This window comes from Paramormyrops kingsleyae, chromosome 11, assembly GCF_048594095.1.
Source record: "Paramormyrops kingsleyae isolate MSU_618 chromosome 11, PKINGS_0.4, whole genome shotgun sequence".
NCBI classification, from domain to species: domain Eukaryota; kingdom Metazoa; phylum Chordata; class Actinopteri; order Osteoglossiformes; family Mormyridae; genus Paramormyrops; species Paramormyrops kingsleyae.
Genome location: NC_132807.1, coordinates 8,113,982 through 8,140,338, shown reverse-complemented (window position 1 = coordinate 8,140,338; position 26,357 = coordinate 8,113,982). Strand labels below are relative to the sequence as shown.

The window sequence follows — 26,357 nt, the reverse complement described above, 5'->3', positions numbered from 1 at the left end:
TACGTTCTCAGCAGTGAAGAAAAAAAACTCAGACGGGATCAAACGTTTCAGCAGCAGAATAAGGATCAGAGACAACCGGTAGAAGAGAGGAGCAGCCTGCGGTCGCAACGTTACATCAGCGGCTCAGTGCGGCGCTACATCAGACGAGGCGCAGCAGACACACTCACACGATAATGTGCAGGGGTTTCCACATCGTCACATTAATACCCATTTTGGGTGGGCGGGCAGATCGCGGCGCTTTAGCGGCGTCGGCCGTTCGGCCCGGAGATAAGCGGCCCTCCGCCAGCCCGGCTCCCCGCCGCTTGCGCCACGTGCCGCTTTATATCGCCCAGTTCAGTCCGTCCGCTCCTCCCAAACTTTGCGAGTCCTTTGCTGCTTCCCCTCCGCACGCGATCACCGCGAAGGGTGAAGACAGGCGCACTTTACCCTCCGGCCGACCAGTTTAATGCAATAACAGCACACATTACATTGCCCCCCCCCGCTCCGAGTCATGCAAGGGACTCCGTGATGTCAACAGAGCAGGATAAAGACGCGCTGTCTCTCAAAAGAAACAGAGGTATTTTTTCCCGTTTCGTCCCCCCTTCTTCCTCCTCCTCTTCTTCTTCTTCTTTTTTCCGATCGCTGGTGCGTCGCCGTGTCGGTGTCTAGGGGGTACGGTAGGTTCGTACGCAAGTCCCGGCCGTAATTACGACCGCGAAGGAGCTCGTCGGCCTACATCGAGGCCTTTGAAGAATTGAATGAAACTCTGTAAATGGTTCATTCAGCGGGCTTTAGGGGGATCAGGAAGGGGGGACGGCGCACGCCGTGCCTCGGGTGCGTTTAGCTATCTGGCCGCGCCGAAGCGGTCCGCCTTGTTTTTGCACGCCGGAATGTGCGCAGTGGCGCTGGAAAGTGCCGTGAACTTTTACTGCGGCTCCTTGACGTTTTTATAGCCGTCGGTAGCTGTAATTAAAGTGAATTTGCGGGCGGGAGGCTACAAGTTGACCCTTTTTCCAGTCGGAAGTGTTATTGTTACAGTTGCAGTATAATTCCGTCAAACGTATTGAGAGTTATTTTTTTCTCGTCCCGTTCGTCGAGTTTATGCAATGAAATAATGTTTAAGATCGATACTAACTTCGTGACGAATAACCGAAGCAGGCAGATTTTCAATAGAAAAGTTATTACTCATGTTTTGTATTTCGAAGCTTTAGATTAAAAATGATCGAATTGCGATGTTCTGGAATTCGTAAAGTTAAAACTGTCGCGATGCCGAATTTATAAACATAAATTTGGGCCGAACTTAGAAAAACAAAGTTTACCACCGTTTGGTCGGAACAAACCGGTCGATTTAATGATCGCCTTTCTAATAATAAGCTCGTCTTAAATGGTTTAATGGTTTTGATGTTATTTTTATGAGATCGGGCAGATATTGCATATTTCAACGCTACGCCAAACACGGATGCTCGGCGGCGCTGGACTGCGTTGTTCGCCGGGGAAGGTGTAGCAGTTGGCGGCGCTTGCGGGCTGGATCTCTAACATGCGTTGGGATATGATTTTGCAGGTGGAGACGGTGGGCTGGATGGTTTAGCAGGGCCGGGTGTACTACTGGCGAGCCCAGATAAGAAAAAGCGCAAGTCAAACACTCAGGTAGCTGCAACTGAGTTTACTGTTTGCTGTGATGCACCTTGAATTTCTAGCGTTTCAGTATTTGCAAATATCAGAGTAGGGAGAGGTAACTCATTTTTCTTATCTTTTTTTTTTCCTGATGTACATTCAGCGCATATTAAAATTTTAAAGGTATCACATAGTAAACACCATGCTCCTTGAAAGTGGAGTTAGCGTACAGCAGATGGCAAGGTCTTAACATACTAGGGCTTTATTAGAGATGAGCAATTCTTTTCTTTGCTGATTCGGGTTATGTTTTTCCACCTCTGCAGCCGGCCTCGTTCCCCCCCCTCTCTGAATATGCCCCACCCCCTAACCCAAGTGCGGACCACCTGGTGGCTTCCAACCCCTTTGACGACAGCTACAATGCGCCGTCGTTCAAGCCACTGCCTTCCGGAAACGCGTATCCCGGCCACTCGCATTACCCGGGCTTGAGCAGCTACGCCCCCCACAGGATGCCCCCCCACGTGCCTCCCCGCGTCCCCTCTCCTTATGGGGGTCCTTACCAGGTGCGAAGTCAGCTGCACCCATTTGCTCAGAACCAGATGGGCATGGGGTTTGTCAGGGCGCCGGGATTCGGCTACCCGCACCCTGAGAGCACCGCTTACGGGAATCAGCCGGGGTTTAATACCGGTGTTCCCCTGGCTCGCAGTCAGCCCTACAGAGCCAGTCACGGAGACGCCTTCAGCCAGGGGCCCCCCCAGATGCTGAACCGAGGCACAAATTGCGACGGCCCCGCGTTTGGCCCAGAGGGCAGTGTTGGTGTGAACGTGGCGATGCGGACCTGTGTGGACCCCAGAGCGGGCTTCGCGCTGCAGCAGAGCAACCAGCAGCCTGAGCCTCCTGTGCCCAAACAGGAGCTGGGCGAGGCCGCAGGCAGGGGCGTGTCTCACAGCAGCTCCCCCCAGAAACAGGGCCCTATTTTAGAGGAGAGATCCTGTCACGAGGCAGCCCCCGACCTGAAGGCAAAGGGCAGAAACGCCCCCGTCTGCCAGGAACCAGCCCACCCTCACGCCATAGATAAGCTCAACGGCATCATCTCCCCCAGCGCTGATGCCTTGAAAAACTCCCCCCAGCCATGTGGCCCCAAAGATGTGCCCCCCCGGGCGGGCCGGAAGCGACACGGCAGTGGGGGGGGCGGCGGCAACAAGACCGTGGTGAAACCCAGCAGGCCGGGCCCCTGCTCCGCGGACCCCATCTACCCGTGCGGGATCTGCCTGAACGAAGTGAACGATGACCAGGAAGCCATCATGTGCGAAGCCTCGTGCCAAAAGTGGTTCCACAGGATTTGCACGGGAATGACTGAGACGGCGTACAACCTGCTGACGGCAGAGGCCTCGGCCGTGTGGGGCTGTGACGTTTGTATGGAGGACAAGGGGGCACAGCTCCTGAGAACCAGGGACCTGGCCGCTCCGCCTGCGGTCACTAGTGAGGGGTAACGGGCCCCACTGAAGACTGGCCCTACTTTCCTCTTTGCTTGAATTCCTTCTGCCTATCTTGCTCTTATTTTCTTAATTAATGTTGCATTTTTCTTATTCTTGCATTCTTCCTTGGTTTTACGGTTCTTTCCCCGGTGGTGAGCACACTCGTTTAGTCAGGAATTCCACTTGCAGTCTCTCTTAGAGTCTGTCTCTCCTTTATGATACGGCCTGTTTTTACTTCTAGGTTTGTCTTAGTGGCAAAGTGTAACTTCCCCCCCGTTAAAGTCTCGGCAGAATGACTATCTTTCTTTATGCTGTTAGAGTTTGCTTTGGAATCAGTCTCTGGTCTAATATTTTACACTAACCCCTTATGGATGTTTTCAATGTGGTTCTGTAGTGCATAATGAAGATAGATGGCCATTTTTATGCAGACATCTAAGGAGGTAAACACAATTAGTTACTGTGTGATGTTTAATTACTGTCTCGGCTTCCCCTAATTTAACAATGTGTTTGTATTTATTTTGTATCAGATTTATTCTTCTGAAATTCTTCTTTTTAGTGAGTTGTCATTTACAATTTAGAGGGTTTTGCATTATCACAATACTGAAAATACCAGACAGTGATCTGTTCTTTCCTGCAATGGATAACCGCTTACATGCTCTTCCTAATGGAGAATTCTGTTATCCGGTAAATGACGATGACTGGAATAGTGGCGTAATGTTAACAGTAAGGATTACTGTTGTGTGAGAGGGAGGGTCTCCATAGCTTTTCATAACAGTGAATTTGTGTGTGTGTGTGTGTGTGTGTCAGCTTGGTCAATCCTCTGACCGTTTCTAAAAATACAGAGGATGAAAATATTTTGAAAGTTTGGTAACACTTAAAGCCATGATTTTAGTCATTTCTAAACACATAAAAAAAGTCATCTATAGTGCATTATGGATGGATGCTTCATAAAGAATTCATAATGCATAATAAACATGGCTATAATGTGTTATCTTTTAATATTTATAGCCATGTTTATGCTTTATAAATTCATTATAATGCATTATCAATGTGTTTTATAAATTACTAAAAACATGGCCTTAAGTAAAGTGTTACTGAAAGTTTTAAAAAGTTTTGCATTTGCCGTTAACCTGTCATTGTTGTTCTTTACACATTTATAAATAATAATTTCAATCTATATTGTGGCATCCTGCAGTAAGTGCGATCCTCCTATTCTGACTGCAAAGTTATCTTTGTCTCTCCTTTTACATTATTAAATTGTACTAGTCATTCCTGTGTAAGTAATTCTTTGTTGGTGCAGTGTTTTAATATTGCAGAAAAGGTGGTGATATAGTTATGCAGAAAGCTTCCAGACCTGAGCAGAGGTTTTTGCTAAATTTGCAAGTCTTCATTAGTCATTCATGGCCACAAATACATACAGAGAGGTGACCATTTTCAAGGTGAAATCTTATTTGCATCATTCTAAAACAAAATAACATAAGACTGGTACCATTTGGAATGGAGTATAATTTGTTTAGATTATTTACACAACACAGAAGTTAGGCTTTGTAAATCTGTTATATTTTTTGAAAGAGCTGTGGCAAGTATTTTTAATAATTATGAGTAAGTTATAGTATGTTGGCCTGCCAGATACCAGCAAGTTGCCTATGTGTGGTTGTGCAATAAGGCATACCATATTTGGTATTCCTAAAATGACGATTGCTGATAAATTATCAAGTGGTGAGGCTGCTTTGCAGCTAAATGGTGGTGCACCAGGTGTAGGTCACATTAGCAGCTACATCCAGTCTAATAGTGATACTTAGACTCCCAGCATGGTGGGACTGGCATATTCTACACTTTTTTTTTTTTTGTTTGAAGTGGATAATGATCTGTCATCTGGCTATTGACTAAGTAGCTTTAATGCTGTTGAATTTGACTAGTTTTTTTCTATAAGGCACACAATGTTTTCAACTTCTAAATATTACTGTTCACTTATCTTATGTACTGTTACCACATATCAAACACTTATTACAACATTCTTTTGCTCCTAATATGGTATTTGTGAATGCCAAAAAGGGTTTTTCTTTGTATCTTACACATTTAAATCAGATTTCACTTGAATTAGTAAGGAATATAAAAATGACAGAATAAGGATTCAGTTCAGCCCAGTTGAACTTAATTGAATGTCAAGATTTAAGAGGATTCTTTGAATTTAAGGTTTTTAACATTTTCTTTTACACTCTTCTTCAATAGCTGAGAATGATGTTTTGTGAGGAGGTGATTTCTAACATGCTCCATTATTGTATAGCGGAATCTGTTCAAAATGTTGCAAATGTTGTTTTAATATAATGCACTCTCCGCACCCATCTAATTTATAGATATTAAAATAGAAGATGGTCTTATGCACATCTACATTTAATGCTATATGACTGTTGACACCAGATGCCTTAAATGTGTTTAGTCACAACTGAAACATGTGGGTTCAGTGTGGACTCGGCAGGTCTTTTGCATTTTCTACACCTACATGTGATAATATGCATTTCACCTGCTGCGTTTCTGTTAATTGTAAGGTTTCGATTTGTCATTCGAGAAATGCTTCGTAGGAATGTGCACATTTTCTCATTACAAGCGTTGAATGTGCATCTATTGTACAACATTTTAAAGAGTTTTTTTTTCTGTTATATGCAACGTGATGTGATTTTTATTAAATGTATAGACAGTGTTTTTTGAAGTATCACAAAGGCACATCTAGTGTTTAAGTTCTAATGACTGCAGTTGTTATTACCTAAATGCTTGTAAAAGATTATAGCAAAATCTGATAGAAGTTACGTGCTGCGAGGTTTGACCAGCAGATTATTACGAGAAATAGTGATTTAAAAAAAAAAAATCAAAGGGTCACAGTCTAGTAGTTCGTTCAAATATTTGAATGCAATGACAAGTAAATTAAGCACTGGGCAAAAATACGTTACGGTAATTCAATACTTCTTACGTAGTGTAAAGTTCTCAAAACTTTGCTCTATTCTGCATGAAGTATTATGATGAATAAATCTTTTAAACGTTTCGTTCGTTTTGATTGTTTTTTGCCAGCCATATGCTGTTGTTTAATCAAATTATCATAGCTAACAAAATATTTTGATGTTTGGTGTTCGACCTATGATTTCATCGCGACCTGCCCCTTTGAAAAAATCATTACAGAAACCGGAAGGAGGAAAGGGCTGCATGCATCCCCGGAAAAAGGCCACGCGCTCCGCCCCCCAGCAACCACTCAGGCGTCTATAGTAACCGACATTACGACTCGCTCATTAAATGTTTGATGGCAACTGAATGAACAAAAATGCCTTTGCTTGTTAAGGATTACTCGTGGACTCAGACACCGTCTTCAATATGCTTAACCATCCCGCTTAAGAGAGCAAACCCTAGGAAGGTGGATGTGTTCGCCACAGACGAATATCTTAAGGTAGAATCCCATTGCGTTTGCAATAGTTATTCACTCGAGCTCGCAGCAACAATAACGTCTATCTGGCAAAGTCGAAACGCTGATGCAATATTTTACCATGTATTTCCAACTCCAACTGATGATTTGTCATAACCATGTCTCCGCCTGTTTCAGGTACATTTTCCTCCTTTTCTGTTAGAAGTCTTTTTCTCTGAAGCTATAGACGATGACACAAGCGTCGCAAAGATTGGAAATGGTGTAGCGGTATTGACGTTGCGCAAAAAGGAGGACAGGATGTGGGAACAACTTACAATAGACGACGGTGCGGTGCTACCAGTGATGAGCGATTTGGTTATACAAAGGCCTATGTCAAACATTATGCTTTTAAAATGAACTTATATCAATATTAATAATTCTTCCTGTTCGTCTTAGCTGACAAAGAGATATTAAAATCAATCAGAGAAAGAGCTGTGCTTAAAGCTCAGGAAAAGTCAGCAGCAGACTCAAAAACCAGGGCTGAGAAAAAACAAGAAGAAAACAAATACACGTTGGAGAAGATGATGAAGGTGCAGTGCAATTATGCCATTGGCATCTATTGTTGTTTTTGTGGGAAGGCACTTGTGCCATTTGCCCATTTAACACTCAAATATGCCTATTTTACATTGCTTCAGATAGAGGAGGGGCAGAGGAACAACATTGAGAAATTAAAAGCAGATGAACGTGAGAGGGCTACAGCAGAGCTGGAGGCTTGGAAACTGCAACAAAAGCGGGAGGCTGAAAAGGAAGAAGCTCGCAAAAACAGGCAAACGCAAGAGCAGAAGATACAGCTCAGCTATACGTCCCAGTTATCACCTACGAAAAATACAGGCACCGCTAAATGTAATATCCTCATCAAAATCTGTTAAAACAGACACTGTTTTGGTTTGACATCTTTATTTTTAGGTCTTTATGTACACAAAAGCCTATTTTCTTTTATCATGCAGACCAGCGAAAAGATTGTGACAAGAAAAACCTGGCACCCTTGCCTGCTCCAAGGGCCCCTTGCACTATCAAAATTCAGTTCACCCCACGAGTATTTCCAACAGCCCTGCGAGAATCCAGAGTACCAGAGGAAGAGGAAGTAATGCATTTGCTTTGGTGCCAATAATGAGCTATTTTGGTCCGCTGCTACGATTAAAAGTAATCGTGCTTATAGGTGTTGCGTGAACAGTAAAATTATAGGAAAATATTACTGCCACGTATCAACTTTCAAAATACAGAATGCTACTATTGTAGTAGCCAAATCTTTTTACTGTCGAGCGTTTGTTGAGGGATACTCTTCTCGTAGTTTTCATTCACTACATCTGGTTGTGTTTGACAGTGGCTTAAAAAGCAAGCTGACGCCAGGAGACAAACGAGTACAGATGTATCAGCACTGAATGACCTGAAGGAAGATGAGCGGAACCCTGACTGGCTGAAAGAGAAGGGAAAGTGAGTATACGGCGGACACTGCCGACCTATGATGCATGAGCACATGATTATGCTTATGGCTTATTTTGCTCCTCTCTCTTTTTTTATTAGCAAATTGTTTGTGACTGGTAACTACCTCGCTGCCGTCAATGCCTATAACCTTGCCATACAGCTGAACAGGAAGATTCCTGCACTATATTTAAACCGAGCTGCTTGCCACATTAAATTGAAAAACCTGCACAAAGCAATAGAAGATTCCTCTCAAGTGAGTTCTTGGTCTCTTTGAAAGAGTACATGCTCCCCTTTTAACCATAAATAAGAGTGAGTACAATTTAAAACTTATTTTTTATTTTTTTTTGACAGGCGCTTGATTTATTGTTGCCGGCAGTTGCCGACAATGCGGACGCCAGAATGAAAGCCTATGTGAGGCGGGGGACGGCTTTCTGTGAGCTGGAACTCTATGCTGAAGGTTTGTATTATACCGAGAAATCTCTGAACCGGACTACTTGTTAACCAGCTTCTACTCTCATTTCTCCTACATGATATTCCCAGAATTTGACATTCTAAAGGCATATATATAGGTGTGTGTATTTTCCCACATACTTATTTTCATCTCGTTGCATATCTTATTTATTAGGTCTTCAAGATTATGATGCGGCTCTCAAGATAGACCCTTACAACCAAACTGTTCTGTCTGATGCAGAAAAAATCCGGCAGTTCATTCAAGGAAGTATGCCTGACCATTTGGCCCCCGAGAAGAACATGTAGACCTTACAGTTCACACAGGTGTCCTTTAATAGCTTTAATGTGATACATGCGTAATTGGGGATCAAAATAAAAATGAGTTTATTCTGCATGTGTAAAACATTCTACTGCCATTATCTATATATGTATAACTTTTTGTGCAGATAGCTGGTTATCAGCATATTGATTGCCAATAAAGATATCCATATCGTGTACTTTCTTACATTTACTTACTTGTCTCGTATTTACTTAATTATTTATTTATTCTTAAGTGGGACATTTGTATAAAGAAATAAACAGTCTCACGACCAGTTGCATTAAAAGGGGACATGTTACGGATAAGCAATGTTAAGCAGTCACAAATGTTCTAAACACTAACAGTTAATAATAAAATGCTAAATATTATGCAACCCAGGAATACATTTTGAATGTAACGTATAATTCAGTTGATATCACAAATACGAACAACGGAAGAACTACTGAGAAGAAACAAACGGTATATGGAGATCATCGTAGCAGTACTATCTTTAGTGGCTATTAGAGAGTGTGTTGTAAATTTGGGCAGTCGTACACCCTGCTACTATCCAAACTTGTGTTAAATGAATTATCGCGATACATCCCACAGTTTCCGAGATCCCTGGAAAATTGCTGTGATAATGGGTGATAGGTGCAGGGTGCCGTTTCATACACCGGAGGATGGGCTCCGTAGTTACTGGATGTGGTCTTGTAGAAAAGGTTTTGTAGTTTGGTCGAAAATCCCGCAGATGTTGAAGTTGGCACTGTTGTCATCATGCAGGAAAATATAGGGTTACCAGGATTTGCACACGACGTTAGGTCACTGTGACTTGTCCCCGAATTAACTGCTCGCGACATCGCTGGTGAGGTATTTTGGGACTTGAGAAAAACAAACAAATAAGATGGCTAGTAAAGTAAGATCACTGGAATCACAGCAAACAAAAAAAGGTGCAATCGTTAATATAGAATTATTATACATCAGTGATGTTTTAGAATTACAACCAAACACTTGCATGGCATCTATTAAAAAGAAAAGAAATTCTACCCGCACATATTATAAAAGCACAATAGGGTAACTATGCATATATTTATACTATACACAGAACGTTATTCTATGTTTGTAGAATAATATAATAGTATATACGTATCGATGTTTATATAATAATACATTTGGGCTGGTGAATCTTTAGAATAGTGATTATTTTATAAGGCAAAGTCATGTATATGTCATACATGTACATTACCTCACTCCGATGCGATAGAAAATGCCTCCGATACACGATTTTCGTTATGGTTACCTCACCCTAGCAACGGCATCTGATTGGACGGCGAAGTTACGTGCCATTTTCCGAGCATAATGTTTTATTTAGAAATGGGATATGTAGTTTTTCCTCAACAAGTATGAGGGTTTATTGGGAGTTAGCGATAGGAAAAAAACTACATTTCCCTTGCATCCCTGCATCCGCTCTCAGTTTATTATGTTGTCGAACCGTCTTGTTTTGTTGTTTGTAATGATGTGACAGCGCTGCTCCGTCCTTGGTTAATTAAGGGAATTTCGTTTATTTTGTACATTTCACTGATTCATCCTCGGACTCTTCACTGGATATATTAAAACATAAGGTAGGCATTTTCGAAGCACGTAACCTTTTAGCGGCTACAGACAAATATGTGTCTTCGGGTTGGTGACGAAGTTTCCTATGTGGTTAGCCTAAGTCTAGCTAGCCTTATGATTCTCTGCCGATAAAATCGCACCCGCTTTGCTGCAGTGCAGCATCATGACAGCGCCGCTGTTGGGTTTATTTGCAATGTGGTCTTGAGTGCCTTACTTATTTACTCGGCCCCATGACACTTCGTGGGTTTAGCTTCTATTTGCAGTTTCGTTATTATTGAGAAAGCTCCGAGCTGATGTTCCACTTAGGCCGGAGCGGCCACGCAACAACGGCGCGGGATTCCCAGTAAACAACTATATATGGAGATTTCATAATAAAACATTTGACATTCTGCCAGCTTGGACACCAGAATGGGTCTCCCTCAATTTCAGAAGCGTATGTATTTGTCTTTGCGCTACGTGGTTCTCGTCCGATGTAATTCAGTGCTCTATCTGGTTTCCTTTAGTGGGTTGCACCAAGCAGTAAAAAACAGACCGCCACAAAACCAAAAAGATAATGTGGAACGAGTGACGTTAAATTGGGAATATATGTAATGGCATTTAAGTAAGTGCAATTTATATTGTTTAATAAGCTACAAAGGTTATAATTTTTCTGGATTTCAGTTGAAAGTTAAATGTATTAAAATTAGCCTACTTTTGGTACTATCTGTTAGATGTGGGTTTTACAATATTTTGGCTCTTCATATGGCACGTGATTATGATATGTGTGGGTTTAGTATTATAGATTAGCTTGCTCATTTTGGTATAAAGGGAAAGTATCTAGCAAATCCAAAAGACTCATATTTTGTATTGTCAGATTATGGTTTAAAGGACTGCTCACGTTTTATTAACAGCTGGAGGTAAGATGTCAGAGAGCTCGAGCGACACTGAGTCCTCCTGCGGCTGGACCATCATAAACAACGAGGTGAGCCTCTGCGCTTGTGAACCACGGTGAGCTTGGGTGAACCCTAACGGTGGGAGAACATCCTCCATCCTCCAGCAGACCCCTGCCCTTCTCAAACCTTCTCGCTCCCTGTTAGCGATCCTGCCCGCTTTGTTACTGATGTGTGGTATCTCTTAGGGGTTTGGAGTGATAACTACTGATAGGCATGTTGTCAAAGGCTGTGCAAAGCTGTGGGGCTGGTATATTTGTATTAATATTGTAAAGTAAATACTGTAATTATATCTTGATGCTTCACTCTAGAAGTTTTAAGTTGCTGTTAATAGGCATGTTTTTTGAAGATGAGTGGAAAAAATAGTATTTGCTTATTTGTCATTGTTTCCAATGTAACCATATGGTGTTTGTCCTGTGACATCACTAGGATAAGCATTTGAAGGGTGGAGGCATTTTGTTTCTATCAAGATCTTTCTCTTACATTTGCTTTATATAGTCTTACAGATTTTGTGCGTTTAGTGTGTTGGTACAGAAAATGGCATTTTCAAAAAAGCAAATTTGTACACAAGTTGATATTGTGCATTAACATTTAATAGAAGATGTAGATCTCTAAGGTTAAATCGTCTTCATTGAATCAGTGTTGTTTTTAATAGCTTGATAACTTCACTCTCGACTGTTGTTAGGGTTACTTACAGTGACTCTTGCATTATCATTATGTAGCAATGGAGTGCAGTAACAATATCGATACAGACCATAGAATAAGCACATACTTGAGCAGAATTATTAATCAAAATCTGCTTTGTGTCAGTCTGACATTTGCCCAGAAAAGTAAGCGCAGAACTGTTCTATCAGTGTTTTTTGTATGTTATCCTCTTAACGAAATAAATGATGCGTTGAAAGTGTACATACTTGCTTTGGCATTTAGAATGGATTACATTTTGTTTTGGGGGCAGTGGCATAAGTTGATGTTTGATTTAATAGGTCATTTTGTGAATAAATAACAGCATTAATAATCATGTTATAAATGGTGTAACTCAGTACCCATAGTACCGTTTAATTTCTGATTGTCATTTCAGCTGAACTACAAAGTGTACATGTCTTCAACAGTCTGGTCTGGTGAAATTAATGTTTTTTGAAGTGATACTTTTATCGCAGGTGATTTACAATATGGGCCCACTTATGCAGTGGGGTATTTCCAGGGTTGTTCAGCTTAAGTCCAGCTGTTAGGAAGCGATGGACATTTGCTTAAGTGCTTTGTTCAAATGCACTGCAGAAAGCTTCCTACTGCAATTTGAACTGAAAGCTGAAGTCCATGTCATGTTGTGATATGGAAAATTTAAAAACATGCCAGTTAATACAGTCACGGGAGTTGGAATAAGCATTTGTTTTGATGTAACTGTGATTCTAATTCAATTTACCTTTTTGCGCAGATTTTAAAAAATCCAGAGGGACTGTGAGGACATTGTTACAGTATCTTTGTGTGAGACGCTGTACAGATAACTGAGTCAGTCTATATAAGTACTATCCTTAGGGAAGCTGCCTCTTTCGCTCAGGATGTGTGACTGTTGGTAACTACCATAGTCATCTAGGACTCCATGTTAATTTAATGGTTCGCCAGCTTGCTCAGATTACCCAGGCAGTGGACAGCCAGCAGGTTGTGTTTACCTGAATTATGCACATAGTTTACCTTATTATGATCCCTGGGGTTAAAGAAAATATCTCCTATTGACCCTGATGGTTTGTATCTGGAGCAGAATTAACCTCCCCCTCCCCTCCCTTACCATTCTGACTCCTTTATGAGTGTGGGGACAGACCAGAGCTATGCTGTTAGTAATGTCATTCTCAAGAGACTCCACATCCTGTGTATCGTGCAGGTTGGTTCTCGGTGGTTCGTGCAGCCGTGTGATTGGATGCGAGAGCTGAAGATGTTTCTCGCTGTTCTGTTAGATTTCTGTGTTTGGGGGGGGGGGGTCCTGCAGTTCAGCTAACCCTGTTAAGATGTGGTGTCGCTTTTTCTTCTCTGTGGGATTCTGTGACAGCTTTGCGTGCTCCTGAGATATGGAGCACGCACCGGGCTGGATTTAGAGTGCTCTGAGTGTCTCCAGTTGCAAAGCTCACCCCCTTGTTTTATCCTCTTTGATTCCCGGAGATCCCAGGGAGGTAATATAACCACGCTGTTGGCAGAAGCTGCAGCGTGTGGTTAATGTAAGTCCTCACACTTGCGGGTGCCTTCAAGAGGTAAACAAAACCAAGGCCTGATGTTCATTTTATTCACCAGTCAGTCGCTGCTTTTCTCAATTTAGACGGTTCGTCTGTTAACGCGGTGATTAGTCATGTGACTCGGATCACACCAATCAGCCGCATATTCAGTGTGGGTTTGAGGTGTTATCTTGGGATGCACGGGCCACATGGTGGGGGTTTACATAGGATGCCAGTCCATCGCAGGTCACACGCATGCACACACACATGCGCACACACACAATCACTCATTGGCCAAGTTGGCTACAATTTGCCAATGGCAGATTGTCTAAGCACATGTTAGGGAACAGAGGGAGAACAGACTCCCCGGAGGACACCCACACAACATATGTGTGGAACCTGTGCATGTATTACGGAGCAGTGTATGTATATATACCAGTGATACACATAATTAGGTGTATTCTTTCCAGAGCGGCTGTGAAGTTTTTTTGCTTTATTGTCAGGGCTCAGACATCGAGACCCTGGGGCCAGAGACTGCAGTGGATGGCGGAGCGGACACCGGCCTCGATGGCGGTTCAGAGGGTACTCCTGATCCGAGCGGGCCTGCTCCGGTCCCAGAGCAGGAGGAGCAGAACGTGTGCCCTGGTAAGTGGCCGGTCAGGGCAGCCTCTTGTTATGTTCTCGTTTCTGTTTTTTTTTTCTCCGCATTGTATCATCAACTTTGTAATGCAATACGGCATAATGTGGCGTTGGTGCAGAAAGCCAGTGGAGTTAAATCGTGGTATTACATTCAAATAAGTCGTTGAGCCTAATACAGCTTGTACATGTGTTTTTCCTGACAAACTTGTAAACCTTGTAAACATGATGATTAAAATCACTACCTTTTTTTTTTTTAGCTGAGGGCACTGAAGAGGTTGATGAAGAGGTTGCTGAGATGTCACTTGATTCCACTTTGAAAGTTGAAGGGCTTGAAGAAAATCTAACCATCTCAGAGGTACAATAATAACTAGGAAAGTTAATGATGCTGGTACTAGTATCTGATGATAATACTGATAACACTAGTAATTATGCCCTTGAACTATATATTCAGTTATGGAAGATGTAGCTAGATAGATGGTAATAATAATGATTATAATTATCATTTGTCTCGTCTCAAAATCCATGTGCAGCATTTTCTTGCAAAGAATGAAACTGCATCTGCGTGTGTTACCCGTCAGCGGGTTTGGTAAACCCTGAGATACCAAGGGACTTGGCCGGTCCCCATTTCAGGTGGTGGGGGAGGCAGCCGCGGACGAGCAGGTGACCCTGAGCGGCAGCGATCATTCTGACATCGTGACGCTGGAGCCATCGGCGGCTGAGCAGGGCCGGGAAGAGGACGCCTCTGCGGCCCCAGAGGAGCAGCGCATGGGGACCCCTTCCAGCAGCCAGTACACCTTCAGCACCACCGAGAGCCGTGAGCAGAGCCGCCTCACCTTTAGTATCCGCTCTGAGAGTGTTACGGCTGAGATGAGGCACCGATAAGACGCCCAACTGCAGCAAGAAAACCTACGATATTTGCATTGCAAAATACGTTATAGCACATGGTCAGTGAAGTCTTTTAAACATGTGCTTGAATGTCTCTTTTGTTCAGTGACTCCTGGGAACGGGGGTCACTGGAAGAAGAGGGGAAATGAGGCAGCCAAAAGTATTGCTTCACTCCTCTGCATTTCAGCACAAATTAGTGTTTTTGGAGACTTCCAGAGGGTCTCTGGGACTCGGGACACGCCTGAATTGGGACTGTTTGGCAGGTCTCTCTGAGGGATGGCGTGTTCGGCACTCGTGACGCAGATACGGTCCCGCGGGGCATTTTGCTGCCTGGGTGTTAAAAGGGGCCCTGCTGTTTTTGAAGGCTCCCCTGCTTATGTGGCCTCTAGTGAACCTCTGCGCCGTGCATGATGGGATCTGTGTGTCTGCCTGGGTGCTCGTGCTTGGCCGGGACGGATGGTAAACACGCCGAAGGTTGTGGAACTGGTTTGCCAGGGGGAACCCACACATATTTACTATTAATATCATTCTAATGTATCTCTTCTGATTTGGCCATTGGAAGACAGCTAGGTAGACATGTTTTGTCATGTTTTTGCTACATTTCTTTGTTTGATTCTCCATCTTCCTATACTTAGAATGTATTTTCTTTTAATCTGTTCGTTGTTATGAGTGCGACTGATGGACCGAGCCAAAGGTACCATGAATCCCAGCCCCCTTTGCCGGCATGCTCACTCCGTTGGGCTGCTTATTTACCAGAGTCAAACCTGATATGGGCACTGCCTTGTTTACGTCCCAGTTTGGTTGTGCAACACCGGTGTGATTCTCCAATCAGCTTCTGAAATCCATGATCACACGGGGTGTCAGAGAGATGATGGGTTCATTGGCTTTGGCTGTAAGAGGCTGTCGGATAATATTGCAAAGCAGTTTGCCAGCGTTTCTCTGCCTGGGCTCCTTTCTCATTATCTGTTCCCTCAGATTTCTGTTTAACTCCTGGTTGTGAAGGTCACAGATGGTGTCAGTCAGGGACTGCTTTCAAGGCAATGTTCGGCTGCCCTGATTAAAAATGGCACTTACAGTTATCGTAGTAATTCTGGCAGAGTAACTCTGTTCCTGCCTCTCAGGCATTGTGCTGAGAGAGCGAGAGCTCTGCACAACTGCCATTATAAAGGAGAAGTATGTTTTACTGCAGTGAGGTGTGTTTTGTGTTTGTATACCAGGTCTGGAAAGAGCCGTTCCCAGAAACCCAGAGGGCAGCGTGCTTTTGCTCTTTCCGGCCAGCGATGCATATTTTTCTGTAATGATTCATAAGAATAATATGTTGTGTGGTGAGAGCTCTTTGAAGCATTTCTGTAATTGGTGGCAGAATGTGGTATGCAGACCTGTTGCTAGGTGACTCAAAGGGGTGAGACTGCGATGCTTTTAGGAACGAAGAGATCTTTTATTATCACGGCATGAAGGTGCGAATGGGGGAAGAGGCATCTTTAAGAAAAATGATCTTTTTCTCACGATTGAAACAGTAAACTGAACTCCAGGGTCCTGCGTCTTGCCTGAGTGCGTCTGCTCCCCTGTATCGCAGTGTTCCCGCCCTCGCCCCCCCCGGCTGACTCCAGCAGCAGTGAAACGGAGACAGAGGCGCAGCCAAGCGCCGCGCTGCGCAGACGCAGGACCAGGAGACCCACCGTCACCCAGGCCGAGGCGGAAGAGCCGCATGGCGAGCAGCCGGAGCCACAGGGGCCGCCTGGGGCCCCCCCTCGGGGACACGTCAGTGGCACCCTCAACAAGTGCATCTTACTGGCCTTGGTCGTTGCCATCAGCATGGGCTTTGGGCACTTCTATGGTGAGACAGGGATCCAGCAGCCAGCTGGCCCTTTTAACACCTGTTGCGTTCTTCTATGTAGCTGAATAGATAGAAAGAATAGATACATCTTAACAAACATGAGTCACATAATGTGTCCTTTGATATAGTACAGTAATGTAAAGTATTGTATGTACAGATGAACAATGTAACAATGTGGTCAATGTGTATCTTGGGGGGGGGGGGTATTGGCATCTATACGGAGATGTATCCTCTGTCTGAGTAAATATTCATCTGGGTGCCTCACATGGGCATTAAAAGCACAACCCCCCACCCCCCCCCCCCCCCAAGCTTTTACCGGGGATCAGTGCTGGTGTCACATGGGGGACCAGTTAGTCGACAGGACAGCAAAATATAATTTTCGTTCAGTTCTGTCAGTCTGAATACATGAGTGGGTTTTTTTGGTCTTTGCTCTGATAACTGGCACAGTTGGCACCTCCCAGAAAGTTGTGTTGATTTTGCTTTCCAGGGAAATTTGAAGGTATGAAGTAAGTGGTGTTGAGTCAAACTGCCTGGATGGGAAAAGTCAGTGAAATGTGTCCTCAGAGGTGGTTTGGGCAAAGTGAATTGAATATGTGATTAAATGTTTTAAAACTTGAGAGTGCAGTGCATGGTGAGGCCTCTTTAATGCATGATGCCTGTTTTGCTTTTAACTAGAGCCAAGTGGCTGGTTCCTGCAGTAGCTTTACTTGGTCATTAGTCCTAGCTGCCATAGTCCAGCTTGCAGATGTGTCCTGTGTTCATGGTGGCGAATGGCAAAGCCCCTCAGCACGGGTCTCGAGTGGCTTGGAATGAACACAGACCCTGCATGTTGCTCTGAGTGTGAGAGAGTGGGTGACAAACGGGTCACTGCTGTGTCAAGGACGCTTCGTTAGCTCGTGTCAGGCATGATGGCGTTGGCTGCCAGAGACCCGAGTCCAGGCGCCGTGTGGCATTGCAGTGTGACAGCTTAATGCATCTTAGTAACTTAGGTAGAGTCCCATTGGGTTGTCCTCACATACTTCTCAAGGCTTTTTGTTTCAGTGTTAATTTAACTGCCTGCAGTTTCCTTCATTTTCTTAGACTGTGCTCAGATGAGCAGACCATCAATGTTTTTTTTTTTTTTCCTGTTTCACAGGCACCGTGCAGATTCAGGAGAGGCAGAAGGTGGTGGAGAAACTCAGAGTGAACGAGCTGTCGGAGATGAGAGGCGACCCGCGTCTGTGCCAGTCGGAGCAGGACGTCGTCACAAAGAGCGAGGTCAGGAATGGGGGCAGCACAAGCTCCACCGTTTTAAATACTTCCACAGCCCCGGTTTGCCACTAACGTTGTGACACACGCTGACGAAATACTTACTCGTTTTGGCATGACACGATACTTTGCCTGTGTTTCCAGTTGCATCTTTGAAGGCTTTCTTGTGGTTTGTCATGTCATCTTTTTGGTGTCAGCTTTATTGATTTCTTGATTATTTTTTTTTAGTTCTTACCCTCCTGTCTTTGTCAAGGAGAAAGTTGTTTTCTTAGAAACAACTTCCCTTCCACAACATGAAATGACTCTTTGCTCATTTTGGAAAATCATTTTTTTTTTTTATGTGCAGTATATTATGGTCTGCATTAGTTTACCTCCAGTTATAGTGAAATCAGGGTAGGTGTTTTGTCATTTTGGAAGTAACCAAGAAAAGTAATGAATTGATGGCCAGTTTCGAAATGAAAATTTGATCATGTCACCTTAATTCCAAGCAGAGAGAAGCGTTTCCCTGCTCTTGGTGTCTCCTTTGCGAAACAAAACTGCATTTAACCCCTCGCAATCTTCTAAACGTCATGTCCGTCTCTGAGTAGCAAACCTCTGAGTTTGCAAAAGGGCCTCCACATCCTCACGCCGCTGTTTCCACACATCTAGGAAGTGGTTCAGCGGCTGCAGGAGGACCTAGAGGAAAAGAGCGACATGCTGTTGTCCCTGACAGGCATTATGGATAAGATAACTAAAGAGAACCAACAGCTTAGACTCAAACAGGCCCAGCTACAGGTAATTCTTGTTAATATTGTAGCTTATTAAACAGCAAGCTCTTCAAAAACAAACAAAGAAAATGATAGCAACAGAAGAACATTGTGTATAATAAAACAGAATTGCATTCCAGTTCAGCAACAAAATTCACCAGTGTTGGCTTTGTGTGAGCAATTTCTTTTGAAATGTATCTGCCATGTCCTGCCATTTTTGTTTAATTTTTTGTTTGTTACACATTGCATCTAACTGAGGGTAAGTGCTTTAGATGCGACCGTTTCATGAAAAGGCCAAACAGGCACGTTGTGGGTCAGATGACGCTGTGTAAATGTGCCCATGTGCTTATTTCCGGGTTTAGGCCCAGAAGGAAGATTTGTCCATGCACCTCCAGCAGACCGTGGAGCAGATGAAGGAGGTAGAATCTCATGAGAAGCACCTGACGACGGAAAACCGGCAGCTGAAAAGCTCCTTGGAACGCGAGGAAGAGTCCGTCTCCTCTCTCCAGGAGGAGCTACGCAAACTCCGGGCACAAATCAGGAGTCTGGAAGAGCAGGGAGAGGCAGCCGACGCTGTCCTGTCAGAGAACCGAAGGCTGAAGGGTCACCTGGAGGACGAAAGGCAGCGAATCCGCAGCTTCCTCAGCCAGAAGGAGACGTTGATGGCGGAAGCCCAGATGCTGCGAAAGGAACTGGACAAGGAGCGTCGGGCGACTGACCGTCTGAAGGAGGAGGTGGAGCAGCTGAGTAGCAGGAAAGCAGAAGCTGGGGGTATAGCCGATTTGGAGACTGAGGAGCTGCAGACACGTCTGCTGGAGCTGGAGAAGAAGTTGAGCTTTGAGCAGCAGCGTTCTGACTTATGGGAGAGGCTGTATGTTGAGACCAAGGAGGAACGTGCAAAGGGAGATGACCAGCCGAGGGCGAATAAGGGCAAAGACAGCGTGATGGGCAAGGTGAAGGAGACATTCGACGCCGTGAAGAATTCCACCAAGGAGTTTGTGCACCACCACAAGGAGCAGATCAAAAAGGCCAAGGAGGCAGTCAAGGAGAACCTCCGCAAGTTCTCTGATTCCGTCAAGTCTACCTTCCGTCATTTCAAGGACTCGGCCACACACATGTTCGACAAGGTTCGCCGACCTCAGAGGAGATTCCATGAAAGGAAGGATCCTAAAGATGAACATTTTGAGAAGCAACAGGAATGTTCTAAGGAGCCCAAGTCCAAAAACTCTGATGACTCCTGGCCCCAAAAGCCTCTCCATCGACACCCAAGAAAATCAACTGTTGATACTTTTCAAGTAGGTTCCAACACACGGAAGTCAGGAAACCAAGCTGCTCAAGATTCAGAACAAAAAGATTATAGCAGTACTTCCAAGGGCTGCTCTGGTGTGTTTGACTGTGCTTATCAGGAGTCAATGAGCCTCTTCAACAAGGCTCTGGATCCCATCAGGGCGGACGAGTTCAACCAGCTGATCCACAGCTACCTCCAGCAAGAAGTGGACCACTTCCACCACTGGAGGGAGCTGGAGAGCTTCATCAATCGCTTTTTTCACAACGGCGTGTTTATCCATGACCAAATGCTGTTCACAGACTTCGTCAGTGGTGTGGAAGACTACCTGGAGGATATGGATGAGTACCAGCGCTATGATGATGACGTGTTTGAAGATCTTGATGACTACGTCTACAGGCACTTTTTCGGAGATACCTATTCAAAACAGTATGGGCCTAGGTAAGTTTAACTTACCCAGTATAGCATGCATAGTTCTTATTTTTGGTTAACATTTTTGAATAGGATGACTTTTTAAAAAATGAAGTGGAATAAAATGTATTGTGGCCTAGATGAATGATCTAGAAGAGATAAAGGCTGCCCTCTTGCATGCTTTTGGGGGGATTCTCTAATATGCTTCAAGTATGATGCTTTTTTCCAATTGCATGACTGCGTACTCAGTGTGCCATGCTTTTCTGTTTGTTGATAGGTCGGAAAGTCAGTAATTCCCACACATTCAGTGAATGCTCTGCACGAATTGTGAAGATTAAAAAAAAGACACGGCAGACTGAAGGGGGAAACATTTTGCTATGATGTTTGTTTATACGTGTGCCTGCATAAACGTATGTATATACACATGTATGTGTATCTGTGCGCGTATTATCTCTGTTTGCAAATTTGCAGTAGACCCCTTGAAAGACCTGTGTCAAAAAGTAAAGAAGACGGACAGACAAGGCACCGGTACCAGCACAGGCCACTGCGGAGTCACCCTCGTCCCCAGGCAGAGAGGAAGTGGAACAAGCCGGCCCATGGCTCTGAGAGGCACGTGCCAAACGTTAAAATCCAGCTGGGGCCGATGCCACTTGATCCAAAATATTAAAAAAAACAAACAAAAACCTTAGTTTATGTAAACATTTTTTCCTTGAATTTCTGTCATTGCTACAGTTCATATTATAGATGTGTTTGAGGCAGATATTTAATTTCTTCCTGTTTTGTGATTTTGCACAGTTTCTCTTTCCAAATGGATTTAGGAATGCAACCCTACCGCTGGCTGACTGATCTCCTTTTGCTGTGCAGTGCGACAGCACTGGGTTGGTTTGCTAATTGTGAAACGTGTCTTTTGTTTCATATGAGTGGCATGATTCAGCGACGCAGAATTGCTGCAATATTGTTTTGTAAATTATTGACATTGAGATCAATGCGTTTTAATTTGCCTTGTCGGGAATAGTTGTGAATTCCTTAGTTTAAAACATGAAGGTTAATTAGTACCTGTTAATGCTTGCGTCTTTGACGAAGTCTGGCTGGCAATGCAACGCTCTGAAATCGCCAATGACTGGAAGACTTTACAGATTCTGTAAGTGAACAGCACTTATTTTTTACTGTGTAAATCCAATCTGAAAGAAAACAGATTTGACTATTTATTGTAATAGGCTGGCCCAAGTGTTGAGGTTTCATTTATGAGTAAAACATAGGATTCTGAAATATATATTAGCTTCAAATTAGAACTGTTAATCATTTTTTTTCCAGGCAAATTTTCCTTCCATTCTACTAAAATGAGCAAATTTTAATTCAAGTTTTAAAGCACTATAGCCCAGAATTCAAAGAATGGTTTGTGACCAAAAGATTCTGAAATATACATTTGACTCTGCTTGGAATTTAACAAGATAACAGCTTAAATTTCATCACTGTACAAATAACTTTAAGCACTTATATCAGTTGTAGCAGAAGTTTATCTTACCAACCATATTGTGAGAAATGATACTCTTTGCCACCCCTTTAAATAGATAATCATCAGGAAGTACAGAGCTAACGTTCATTGGCTTTGGAGTTGTTTTTCTGTGCTGTCATTAATTTTTAACATTCCAGTAGTGGTTTGTCTTCCTTGGGCTGATGGAGTTTCCTTTAGATTGCAGTTAGGAAGAAAAAAAGCGAGACAGTAGCCTAATAAAACTGAGTTTATCCTGTGGCAGTTTTCTTTCCATTGTTTGGATGAAAATAAGCAGATGTGTATAAAAGTAAAGCAAGGCTTTCCTGTGACAGTGAAACTTTGTAAGATGATTTATTGTGCTACCACAAGTGGCTCATGCATGAGCTTTAAAGATCTGCTTATTTGTTTTATTTATACTTTCATGACCTCCTTCAACTAAGGTCTCATATTTCCAACAACCAAACAATTGTTCAGATGAAACAATTTTAACAACACAGTCAATAAGAAAAGGATGTAAACAGTTTCACTACAATCAGTTGACTTGGTGTCAGTCAGCTTATGACAGCTGTTTTAAAGGTAGATCAGCTATTTAAAAAACAAAACAAAACACAAAAAATCTACCCCATTACACAGCTCGCACAGCAAGTCTTGGTTTTATTCTTGAAGTGAATGCCAAGCTGATTTACATAATTAATCAGAGGCATCGTTCAAAGTCCTTTCATAAATAAAGATGTGTCCTCCGACCCGACCGTCAGGAATATGGGTATGGAACACTTCCTTCTGTCGTACATATTTGTTTACTTCCAAGAATGTAAGGATTTCCTGGAGGAGGAGAAGGAATACAAATGATCACCACCTATACATGTCGCAGACTCTTTGCATTAGTATTATGATTGTGCAAAAACAAACCGCACCTTCTCCAGTACATCAAACAGCACGAGGTGGGAGGGAAGCAATGCCTGCCGGGCAAAAGTGACTTCCAGCCAATGCTTCGGGTTGGCAAAGAATAAGTCTGCCTCATCCACGTAACTCTTGTTTCCACTGAGGTCAGGAGGACACTCCAAGAACCGCATTTTGATAGGGCAGTGGATGTGGCTACATGTGATATTTTAAAGGAGTCAAAGTTCAGACTGAACTATTAAAATTTCACAATGAATACATTTACATGTTGAGAGAGAACACGAAAAATGAGCGTGCAGTCATCTTATTATGGAGGCACCTGGAGTATGAGATGTCAAGCCCATTACCTGTAGAAAGGTGTTGAGTGGCAGGGCATGAGAAAAAGGACATCTGGCTGAGGACTGGCAGTGTGACACAGCTGCTGGAGGTGGCCCATGACGTCCAGGACCCCACGCTGATGGACTAGTCCCGTGTACAGAGCAGGGAGCAGGTTCATAAGCACTAAGGCACCTGCTGCTGGTCTCCTCCAGGACTTCAGGCTGGCCAGGGAAAAGCCTGAAGCCAAGACCATGCCGCTTAATATGTGAAGAGGATTAGCACGGTGTGTCCTTACTAAAATGTTTAAGAAATTTGTATAAATGCCTTTATCCGTCAAAAGTTATAAGCTAACATTGACATTCCATCTCCATAGCACACTTCATTAGCTTAATCGATGAAAGACTGAGAAAATAAGCACTTCTTAAAAATGCATAGAACACAGTACAAATGAATCCACATGCAAAAACAGCAAATATCCTCAGCAGTTTTGACCCCCAATGGGTTGATGCTTTCTCATGCTTTCATGAAGGTCATCGATGTTCAAAAAGTAGCGTTTTTTTTCCATTGAATGTGAGATAAGATATCTTGCAGTTTTAGTTCCATTGGTGGTTTTTGCATAATGCAGCATCTCAGCACTCACCACAAAACAGCATGCACAAGGGCAGCACGGGGTAAACGAAGCGAAACTCCTTGTGTGGCAGCAAACTAGACGGAAACACAATCGCAAAAGATATCTTATAGGGGCCATATTCAGGACAGCGATTTCATCTGTCAGTGGTCTTCAGCAGTCCGTAACATTTCATACCTAGCATACAATACAGATAAATCCCCACATACCTATAAATTAAGACTGTCCAGATCACCGCTGCCAGTAGAATCCTGTATCTTTTTGGTGTCAGTGTACAACCGTGGAAGAAAAGGAGGAGATGAGGGCCAAGAACGACAGGGCAGCCTTGTGTGAAGTACCAGTGCCATGGGTGAGAGCCGTAGAACTCTGCCACGTTATGCCAGATGTTAAACCTGAGGAAGTTCAGCTGGACCAGCGTCCACTAAGGAGAAGGAAGCACTGGATTGTTGGGAATGCCTTAACTCCTTCTCAAGCATGATGTAAGAAGGGATCAAGTGCACAACTGTCAAAATTATATAAACGTGCATAAGTACACATCACACACATATATATTTACCTTGCCATAGAGTATGCAGTCTAAAACTGTTGATAACCCCAGTGTAAAAGCCCTGGAAAATGAAAGAAAATATATACATTTTCCATTAATATTCAGTAGATAGGCTAATTAAGTGATGATGGCAGGATGGACAAGAGACATTACGTACCCTATAGGAAGTGCATGGTACGTAATAAGCTTCAGTTTGTCATCTTCCTGGAGGAAATGGAATGCCAACAGGGGCATCCACACAATAAGAGCTGTCGGACGAACAAGGATTGCCAGTGCGACCAAACTTAAGTACTTTGAACTGGAAGAAATAAAAATTATATTTTAAATATAACCAACAACTCCTATTATGCCCAAAAATGACATTTTATATGAATTCTATTTCAATGGTAAACTGAGTTGAACTCCAGAGAAGCCAATGAGCATTAATGCTCCCTCACAGCACCTGCTGTGTGACTTTGAGCCAGGCACAGGATAATAACAGAGGGCCAGAGTGGTGAGGATGGTTTCCATGGTGTTTGTCAGAGTCCTTGTGCAGCAGTACCACGTGAACCACGAGGAAAGCTGGCAGAAGTACTACGGGGAACAAAACAAAAGCCATGTGGTGCTACATCAGACACCTTCCCTGCCGCTCTGTAGGACATCTCCACACTCTCGCCACACGGCATCCCTCAAAATGCGTGACAGTCCCTTACCGTCCATCTGGCGACATCACGATGCTCCAGTCTTCGGACAAGAGCATAAAGTTTAATGTCAGCCATGGCAGCGAGGAACGCGTGTATCAAGCGAGGGAACCACACCTGCAGTTTCCAGAATCATACGGCTGGGGAATAAGACAAAGCCTGCAGCTTCCTTCACCATGAATTATCAAAGTGCATGACAGTTACAAACTAACCAGCAGCTGAACGGTGTCGTAGCCCAGAATGTGTAGCATCTTGTACAGGATTGCAATGAAGACTGGGTAAGAGTGACTCCGGATCCCCTCAGTCCATTCCCAAGTAAGGTAACCATAGGTGAGATATTTAAGGATTTTACGGGAGAAATGCAAGTAGTTTGAAAACAAGCAAGTATTTTAATTCTAAAATGTACAGCACCTAAATGAACATTATTAGTTTTACCAGTTGAAGTGGTAAACTGGCATTTTTGCTTGGATTTCATTTGCAGCTGAAAGGATATCCGAAAACCATGCGATGGGAAACTTCAAGGGACTGCCAGTATTCATCAGGAACGTAGCTGCTCTGCACCAGAAAGCAGTTTATAAGCCGAAATCCAACCGAGAAACCAATGATAGAGAATCCTGAAAAATCGAAGAAATGTATATATAGTGATACATACGTATAACGTCGAGAGGCGATATACTTTTTCACTATAAACCCTAAACTCTGATTATTATCATCCTTATTATTTTTATTATTATTATGTTGTTGTTGCTGAAAGTGTAATATAATTGAGTGGAGACATTTCGATGTACGTGAGAAATCGGGTAAGACTTTATTTTTGTAGAGTAGGTCTGATATTTTATAAACACGCTTAGCACAGTTGTGACATAGTGGCTCTCAGTGGGGTATATTTACCATTCTCAAATACATCTGTCGTGTAATCTTTGCTGTAGAGATGAGATTTTCTTTTCCTCAGTTTGACAGGCTCAGAGGCTGACCTTCGGCTTAGTCGTTCCCGGAGCCTTTCCATACTGCATGGTACATCCACATTAGTACTGGATAGGGTCCGGAACTCATTGAAAAGCACGCAATTCACATTTCCGTGTTTCTGCCGTGACAACACAGCCCGAGTAAAAGTAGCTTTGATTTTTGTTCGCAAATTCTACTTTCTTATAACGATTACATCAGGCTATTGCTATATTCAGTAATTGTATTGGAACTAGTTCAGCGTTATGCGACAAATAACTGTTAATGTAGGTATCGCTTATCTGTAAAATATATGTATTTATATGTATAATTATATCGCTATGAAATATAAGTAGCGAATGT

General features: G+C 43.3%; 5 protein-coding genes across 11 annotated transcripts; 3 read left to right on the top strand and 2 right to left on the bottom strand.

Annotated features, from left to right (window-relative positions):
- Positions 1-344: 344 nt before the first annotated feature.
- On the top strand, positions 345-6,108 carry pygo1 (pygopus family PHD finger 1). Of its 2 annotated transcripts, none has more exons than XM_023814105.2 (3): positions 345-556; positions 1,541-1,626; positions 1,917-6,108. In XM_023814105.2, the coding sequence occupies exons 1-3, from the start codon at positions 508-510 to the stop codon at positions 3,081-3,083; spliced, it is 1,302 nt and encodes a 433-aa protein (XP_023669873.2). In that variant the 5' UTR covers positions 345-507; the 3' UTR covers positions 3,084-6,108. The 2 variants fall into 2 exon arrangements, with proteins under 2 accessions (XP_023669873.2, XP_072574073.1); XM_072717972.1 differs by lacking the exon at positions 345-556 and adding an exon at positions 619-813.
- A 57-nt stretch (positions 6,109-6,165) lies between these two features.
- dnaaf4 (dynein axonemal assembly factor 4) lies at positions 6,166-8,905 on the top strand. Its single transcript, XM_023814106.2, has 9 exons — positions 6,166-6,504; positions 6,658-6,805; positions 6,916-7,049; positions 7,155-7,362; positions 7,467-7,603; positions 7,844-7,953; positions 8,044-8,197; positions 8,296-8,401; positions 8,570-8,905. Exons 1-9 carry the CDS (start codon positions 6,382-6,384, stop codon positions 8,698-8,700), a joined length of 1,251 nt encoding a protein of 416 aa, XP_023669874.2. The 5' UTR covers positions 6,166-6,381; the 3' UTR covers positions 8,701-8,905.
- pierce2 (piercer of microtubule wall 2) lies at positions 8,704-9,984 on the bottom strand. The gene is made up of 2 exons (XM_023814107.2): positions 9,936-9,984; positions 8,704-9,570 (listed from the first exon to the last, which is right to left on the bottom strand). The coding sequence occupies exon 2, from the start codon at positions 9,547-9,549 to the stop codon at positions 9,214-9,216; it is 336 nt and encodes a 111-aa protein (XP_023669875.1). The 5' UTR covers positions 9,550-9,570; positions 9,936-9,984; the 3' UTR covers positions 8,704-9,213.
- Positions 9,985-10,159: 175 nt separating this feature from the next.
- Positions 10,160-22,316, top strand: ccpg1 (cell cycle progression 1). 6 transcript variants are annotated; one of them, XM_023814223.2, is made up of 12 exons: positions 10,160-10,311; positions 10,807-10,904; positions 11,194-11,264; positions 13,937-14,078; positions 14,330-14,427; positions 14,703-14,886; positions 16,534-16,794; positions 17,282-17,293; positions 17,930-18,051; positions 18,691-18,816; positions 19,151-20,514; positions 20,956-22,316. In XM_023814223.2, the coding sequence occupies exons 3-12, from the start codon at positions 11,205-11,207 to the stop codon at positions 21,149-21,151; spliced, it is 2,565 nt and encodes an 854-aa protein (XP_023669991.2). In that variant the 5' UTR covers positions 10,160-10,311; positions 10,807-10,904; positions 11,194-11,204; the 3' UTR covers positions 21,152-22,316. The 6 variants fall into 6 exon arrangements, with proteins under 6 accessions (XP_023669991.2, XP_023669990.2, XP_023669996.2 ...); XM_023814222.2 differs by lacking the exon at positions 10,807-10,904; XM_023814228.2 differs by lacking the exon at positions 10,807-10,904 and having other exon boundaries at positions 20,762-21,057.
- pigb (phosphatidylinositol glycan anchor biosynthesis, class B) lies at positions 22,315-26,145 on the bottom strand. The gene is made up of 12 exons (XM_023814229.2): positions 25,944-26,145; positions 25,546-25,666; positions 25,265-25,382; positions 25,065-25,169; positions 24,815-24,945; positions 24,530-24,670; positions 24,382-24,433; positions 24,035-24,246; positions 23,838-23,902; positions 23,227-23,434; positions 22,894-23,074; positions 22,315-22,801 (listed from the first exon to the last, which is right to left on the bottom strand). Exons 1-12 carry the CDS (start codon positions 26,056-26,058, stop codon positions 22,670-22,672), a joined length of 1,581 nt encoding a protein of 526 aa, XP_023669997.1. The 5' UTR covers positions 26,059-26,145; the 3' UTR covers positions 22,315-22,669.
- Between the last annotated feature and the right edge of the window lie 212 nt (positions 26,146-26,357).

Coding starts and splice junctions, on each gene's coding strand:
- pygo1 (XM_072717972.1), top strand. CDS start 738: ATGAAACTCTGTAAATGGTTCATTCAGCGGGCTTTAGGGGGATCAGGA. Junction 814..1,540: donor CGGCGCACGCCGTGCCTCGG/GTGCGTTTAGCT, acceptor ATGATTTTGCAG/GTGGAGACGGTGGGCTGGAT. Junction 1,627..1,916: donor AGCGCAAGTCAAACACTCAG/GTAGCTGCAACT, acceptor CCACCTCTGCAG/CCGGCCTCGTTCCCCCCCCT.
- dnaaf4 (XM_023814106.2), top strand. CDS start 6,382: ATGCCTTTGCTTGTTAAGGATTACTCGTGGACTCAGACACCGTCTTCA. Junction 6,505..6,657: donor CCACAGACGAATATCTTAAG/GTAGAATCCCAT, acceptor CGCCTGTTTCAG/GTACATTTTCCTCCTTTTCT. Junction 6,806..6,915: donor ACAACTTACAATAGACGACG/GTGCGGTGCTAC, acceptor TGTTCGTCTTAG/CTGACAAAGAGATATTAAAA.
- pierce2 (XM_023814107.2), bottom strand. CDS start 9,549: ATGTCGCGAGCAGTTAATTCGGGGACAAGTCACAGTGACCTAACGTCG.
- ccpg1 (XM_023814222.2), top strand. CDS start 11,205: ATGTCAGAGAGCTCGAGCGACACTGAGTCCTCCTGCGGCTGGACCATC. Junction 14,079..14,329: donor GGAGCAGAACGTGTGCCCTG/GTAAGTGGCCGG, acceptor TTTTTTTTTTAG/CTGAGGGCACTGAAGAGGTT. Junction 14,428..14,702: donor AAAATCTAACCATCTCAGAG/GTACAATAATAA, acceptor TCCCCATTTCAG/GTGGTGGGGGAGGCAGCCGC.
- pigb (XM_023814229.2), bottom strand. CDS start 26,058: ATGGAAAGGCTCCGGGAACGACTAAGCCGAAGGTCAGCCTCTGAGCCT. Junction 24,946..25,064: donor GTGATGTCGCCAGATGGACG/GTAAGGGACTGT, acceptor TGTTCCCCGTAG/TACTTCTGCCAGCTTTCCTC. Junction 23,075..23,226: donor CACTCAACACCTTTCTACAG/GTAATGGGCTTG, acceptor TATCACATGTAG/CCACATCCACTGCCCTATCA.